The sequence below is a fragment of the Acanthaster planci genome, linkage group LG07 (genome assembly GCF_054643075.1).
Source record: "Acanthaster planci isolate LZ-2023a linkage group LG07, COTS_SCS, whole genome shotgun sequence".
NCBI classification, from domain to species: domain Eukaryota; kingdom Metazoa; phylum Echinodermata; class Asteroidea; order Valvatida; family Acanthasteridae; genus Acanthaster; species Acanthaster planci.
The window spans coordinates 10,057,649-10,063,648 of record NC_141783.1 but is presented as its reverse complement, the minus strand read 5'-3'; the positions used below and the strand labels follow the sequence as shown (position 1 = coordinate 10,063,648).

At 39.9% G+C, this 6,000-nt stretch overlaps 1 protein-coding gene across 2 annotated transcripts; it reads left to right on the top strand.

Moving 5' to 3' along the window:
• On the top strand, positions 1–5,891 carry c22orf23 (chromosome 22 open reading frame 23). Of its 2 annotated transcripts, none has more exons than XM_022224663.2 (6): positions 1–281; positions 2,771–2,833; positions 3,434–3,550; positions 4,306–4,443; positions 4,835–4,935; positions 5,234–5,891. In XM_022224663.2, exons 1-6 carry the CDS (start codon positions 188–190, stop codon positions 5,351–5,353), a joined length of 633 nt encoding a protein of 210 aa, XP_022080355.2. In that variant the 5' UTR covers positions 1–187; the 3' UTR covers positions 5,354–5,891. The 2 variants fall into 2 exon arrangements, with proteins under 2 accessions (XP_022080355.2, XP_022080354.2); XM_022224662.2 differs by having other exon boundaries at positions 6–281; positions 3,368–3,550.
• Positions 5,892–6,000: the final 109 nt, after the last annotated feature.

Below are 6,000 nucleotides of genomic sequence, written 5' to 3'. Positions count from 1 at the left end.
TGATTTTTTAATTAACTGAAGGATTTGAACGAATGTCTGTTGTTCTTAAAAGCTTGGGGATTGATTTGAACAAGATAAATTGATCATTAATTCTGGCTGAACAGATGCGCAAAAGAAAATCAGGCTAAGTCTAATTCCCAAAATAAAGTTTCAGAACGAGCCTAATGTTGTTTTCTATGGTTTCAAGATGTCGGCCGGGAAGCAGAGAGGTGTCGCCAAAGGCGGAATGTGGAATACTCAAACACCGCAGTATAGCAATGAAACTCAGCAACTGTTGAAAGGTGTGTATCTGCAGACTATCATCCACGTTACTGTATGTTTACAGGGTGAAATGTGGGATAAATGTGAAGATAACGAGAGGTTAATTTCGTTGTTATGCCAAACCATGGAGAAAGGAGTGGAGGCCAAACCACTGCCAAGCATGCCTAGGCTACTTGTAGAACTCAAAGTCACTACTCGGGATTCGTACTCCGTCATACTCCGTGTGACCGTTGCCGACAAGGTTTGCATTGTGTCGTAACGCTATGGGTTTTGGAATCAGGCTTTTGTGGTAAAATGATTCACTGGTGTAAGAAAGCTATTAAATCAAATTTTCCCCTGTCAGCCATGTCAGCAAGCCTGATTAATCTATGGGGCAGTGCAGACATCCGGGATTCTCGCAAAATGACAGGTAGGGCCTACTGCGCTGGTGAAAACAGTGACCCTGGCGACGTACGCACGCACCAGCCAGTCCGAGGACCGGGTTATACAATCTTTTCTTTGATCTGTACGTACGCGCACGCTCATTGCAGTTGTTCAGTTGTTTTCACCCACACCCATTTGCAGTGTGGTTGCTATGTATTTTTGTGAAACTCCCAAATGTCCGCGCTGCCCCATACCCCTTAAAAAGCAGGATAACAATGCCTTGACTGTTGTTACGGCAGCCGTAACGCATCTCTCATTTTCTATCGATACGGCACTGCAACTGCGCAAGCACGCCAACTAACATGTAAGCGCAGATTTCAGACTTTGTTTCCCTTTCAAAAAAAAATCCTCCAAAGCCTCCGATGAGAAAAGAAAAAAAGATTCCTGCTTAGGCCTATACAATTAGAAACCAATATAAAAACAATTATGGTATAAAACATGAAATTTAGGCCAAAAAAAATAAAATGGTCCAAGCGCGAATTCGAACTCACACACTAGTGGTTCAAACCTTCCACCTTGACCACTTGGCCACAAGCGTTCAGTGTTCAAGGTAATTTTAAAATATATAAAGCATCGTGATGATCAGCTACGTCATCGCACTTGCGCAGTTCAGTGCCGTAACGATAGGAAATGGGAGATGCGTTATAGCTGCAGTAACGATAGCCACTTCGTTTTGAAAAAAATTAGATTTTGCTCACCAATTTCTCATTTCCACCCATTGACTGTCGCTCTGTTCATGCTGTTCGAGTTTATCAGACTGCACGTGTATTGAGCCCACGTATGACCGTGCTTGCTCCGCAACTTGTTTCAACCATTTGCAGTGGCGGGGATGACATCTTGTGTTGTTTTCGTTGGACTGTCTTGGCTGCCGCTGTGATCTGGAAACACCCATGGGCAGGACGGGCGACATGTGCTGTGATCTGTAGCAGTGACAGATTACGAGACTTAAAAATCTACGACACCATGCAAACCCTGTTGGCTCAAAGTCACACAGAGTATGACGGAGTAGTGACTTTGAGTTCTCGAAGTAACCACTGCAATGACTGGGGTTTAGCCAAGGCTATTGTACTAGTACGACTAACTTAGGAATAGGATTAGTAATTTATAATGCAGGAATGTTAAATATTGACAGACTGAGGAATCTCATGTTATAAAAAGTGAAAATACCATTCTTTATTAAAGTTAATTTTCCTCTTAATGATTTAAGCATATTTTTCCAATTGAACTACTAGACTGCTGGAAGACTTGAAGTTTGAAGTTGTTTGAATTGCTATAAAATTTAAAGGAAATGTTTTGTTACAATGCCAAACACCAGGATCGCCCTTCCAAAAAATATATCTTGTGTGGTACGTCTTGGCCACCGTAGATTTCAAGGAGTGCCAGCTGCATAGATATAGGCAGGGATTTTTACACACACATGTGGTCGAACCCACTAAAAGCTGTCTACTCCTGGGCACAACAAGAAGTAACGTTTTTGTGTGCATTGCTTCAATGACAGACAGACTGTTGTAAAAATAAAATTACCTCTAAAGAATTTCAACTGCAGTGTAGTTTTTTGGAAATTTTGTTTCAAAGCCTTAGGCGCACAGAAAAAGGAGGATTGAGGATACTTTACCCACTAGCCGCGTTGGGATTGGTCAAGCTGTCATGCTGCTGACAACAATGGAAAGAGTACATGCTGCTGATTTTCTGTGGCGTGGATGGGCAAAATACTCATGAATATCAACTTTTTAATGAGATGTAACCTGGTGAACTTCCCCAGCACATATCTAATTTTTGTTGCACAAGTTGTATTTGTGATGGCAGAGTAAATGGCATAATCGAAACAGCCAATGCAAAATTGTACTCAACTATCTGCAAGGTTTGTAAATTCTTACAGTTGCTTTCCACAGACAGAAGAGGTAAGATGTTGGGCACGATTGGTTGTATTGTATAATACATGGTGGCAAGTAGTTGGTAGCCCAATAGGGAAGCCTTGCTGTACTTTGTCACTGAGTAGACAACAAAAACTGCCCACCACGATGATGCACTGTGCATGTACTCGATGAATAAGCTGATCCGTTTTTATTTTTTGTTTGATCTTTAGTTATGATGCAAGAATCAAAGTTAAATGCTTTCCAACAGAGGCAACTGAAGGAAGCCATGAAAGGTGAGAGCTCAACCCCCCCCCATAAGCAGCTCAAATGTATATGGAAAAAGCTGTCATTTTAGTTTTTCTTCTCATGCATTAAACATTTCATCAAGTCAAGATTGGCTTTCAGTGCTAAAGATAGTTGAGCTGGCTACCTCAAAAACTATTCTTAATGAGTATCGTAGCCACAACAAACTAGTTTAAATAAACACATCCTGGAATTGCCAGTTGTACAGTTTGTACCAAAGAGAAGATTTTTGAGTAAAGATTTGTACCCTGCGACCGGCTTTTCTCAGATGTTGAACATTAAACATTTCAGTTTTCATCAGTTTGATAATTATACGAAATCACTTTTGATAGAATCCATCATTGTGAGCCGAGATTTTTATTGAATCAAACTTGAACCTTTATAAGACTTTCAAGTTTTGCAAAAACAAAGATTGATGGCATACATGTATCATGTTAGACTTGCATCCAATGCTTTTATTACGTTAAAAAATCAAAATGTTTTCGAGTTTGTATTCCGTTGTAAAATATCTGTTTATTTTTAAGGGGGAGGTGCACTCCCAATGAGATGTAATCCAACTACTAGTGCAAAGCCATGTGCCCCTTCTGCAGCCAAACCCAAGAGTATCCGGGTTGACCCTAGGGGTCACAGTGGTGGGCTGAGGAAGAAAGAAGACATTGAAGACTCTGGGGCCTATGAGAGACAACAGTACAGACCTAGCCCACAGAGTGAGTTCTGGATTCAAAAGCTTTTGTGTGCCACCTCTGATTCCAATCTGCTTGGACGTTTGAGGAACACTTTTTCCGAGGTTGAGGAAGGTAGAGCCCAGACACGTCTATTTTTGACATCTGCAGTAGTAGTGAAGTCCTAAAAGAAGTGTCCTAAACTTGAGGATTCAGACGGTGGATTATACGATTCTAACCCCAAATGACCTGGGAGTGAGGGTTGGCAAACAATGCAGTGTGCTTAATACAAAAGTAATTTATTGCAATTTTCAATCGTGTTGGGTCTGAGTTCATTTACATGGTGGTGTCAAACGGATAACAGAACCTTGATCCAGTTGACTGTACATGCTACAGAGAGGTACTTACTTCTTTTGTAGAAGTTGGAGTTTGTAGGAGTTGTGGAAAAAATTGCATTGCGCTCATAGGTGTTTACATTTCTAGGACTAAAAAGTGCTCAATCAGAAAAGAAATAAGAAACCTTGCTGAATTGTCAAATTAGTTGGTAATCAAATACATGGGGTATTTTTCTGTTCTTTTTGTTGTTAAGTACATGTATGTATATATTCTGAGCAGTATTTTTGACTTATGCATAGCTGCTTCATGAAATGGGTCCAAGTGCTTGTAGCTTGGACCCCTTTGCTCGAGGAGCTTGTAATTAGAAAGATACTTGTGTTTTTTTTTTAACTTCTATTGTGTGGTCTCGACCTTATATTTTCCATGTAGTTATTTTTATAATGTCAATGAAATTCTCCTTGCAGAATCGCTGGAAAAGGAGAAGGGTAGGTTACAGAACATCATGGCGTTTGGAGAAGACAAACCACCAATCACAGAAGAGAGGAGGAAGGAACTACTCCAGGCTCCGACACCAGAACCGGAACCAGATAGATTCACTGAATGTAAGAATTTGGAACTAATTTCGATTTGGAGTTTGTATTGTCTTGTCTTTATGTATGTATTTCTCATTTATCCTATGGAAACTTCTCAGTGGGACAGTTTTCCAGTGGTGCTTAGCGGCTGTACATGCAGTACATTTCATTAAAATTAACAAACTTTGTTTTTAAGTAAAAAAACAAAATTAAGGTTATTTTGTTTGATCTGTTCTTATTTTCTTTACATTCTCCTTTTCCAATTGTGATCTTGGAGTTTTCTGGTTAAATGGCAAATATCTGAATTAACAATAGCCCAATTGACCATTGCAGTTTATTTAAGGCACTGAAATTTTAGAAAGTTTGATGGAATCAGTATTTGACAGAATCATGATGTGTCCTTTCTTGTCCAAATCAACAGTGGAGGCTGAGATTAGGGAGCGGGCTGAATTTCTGGAAGACATGACCCGTTTAGGCAAAGGCAAAGAGTACCAAGCCATCATAGCCACAGAAATATCACAGGTAAGTAAAACCAGCTGGTGGACGGTGTTGCTCTAGTGCTGGGTGGTTGGGATTTCAAGTGGTTACGTTGTGCCATTGGCTTTCCACAGTTGCATTTCCTTTGCCTTTTACCTCGCTTGTGTAGGAGAGTTAATCGGGTATGCAACTGGGAATTTAAAAAAATTAAGTTCAAAATAAGAAAGTAAAAAGAGTTTAAAGTCTAAAAAAGTATAAAAGTTTGACCCAGCTGTTTTCGGAGGAGTTGGGAGTCTTGATCAGTTTTTCTCTCATAAAGCTCGTTTGATTGTTATTTTTATAGAAACTGCGCGAGATGGAAGTCATTGACAAGAAGCGCACAGCACAACTCCACAAAGCCATCCAAGCTAAAGAACAACAGACCATAAACCCAGTACCCACAGAGGGAGGGGATGGCAACTGATGGAATGGCAGGAATTGTGTAGATAATCATTAAATAATATTGTTGTATACATGTATATGTCATGTACAATATTTTTTTAATTTATTCCTGATGTGTCAGAAGAGGGCGGGGGTTAAAATTCATAGACTATTATTAAAAGTGGGAGTATAATAACGGAAGCGGCCTGCTCTTTCCTTCAGTGAGGATGGATTTGAATTGCTGAGCATTCTCTTATGATCATGTCAAAGGAGAAGCCTATGTTGAGAATTTTTTTTAAGAAGGGGTCAAAAAAGCATTTTTAGTGTCCATGGATTGGCCTTTTTGTTGCCTTTTTCTGTGCGGGATTTAAGAACAGGATTAACTGCAACAATTTTAACGCTGGCTCGCTGTGAGGTTTACATGTGCTGTGGGTCTCCCAACATCCGTCCAAAACTGTGTGCAACAATCCACTGGCATTTTTCTTGCACTAAATACAAATTCATGATGGTGTTAAACTACATGTACTTGACAAAATGTGTTGTAAATTTGTGGCAGCTTTATGTCAGCTTCAACTGAAAAAGGTTTCCCGGACCACATTCATACCATGAGATTTTTACCACAGGACATTTTAGTAAATGAATTACATTATATGCCAGTAGGTACTGGGGTTGAATCTACATGAATTTAGT

Excerpts from the sequence above, each read along its gene's own strand:
- c22orf23 (XM_022224662.2), top strand. The coding sequence starts at position 188 with ATGTCGGCCGGGAAGCAGAGAGGTGTCGCCAAAGGCGGAATGTGGAAT. Across the intron at positions 2,834-3,367 it reads ACTGAAGGAAGCCATGAAAG|GGGGAGGTGCACTCCCAATG; the intron begins GTGAGAGCTCAA and ends TTTATTTTTAAG. Across the intron at positions 4,936-5,233 it reads TAGCCACAGAAATATCACAG|AAACTGCGCGAGATGGAAGT; the intron begins GTAAGTAAAACC and ends TTATTTTTATAG.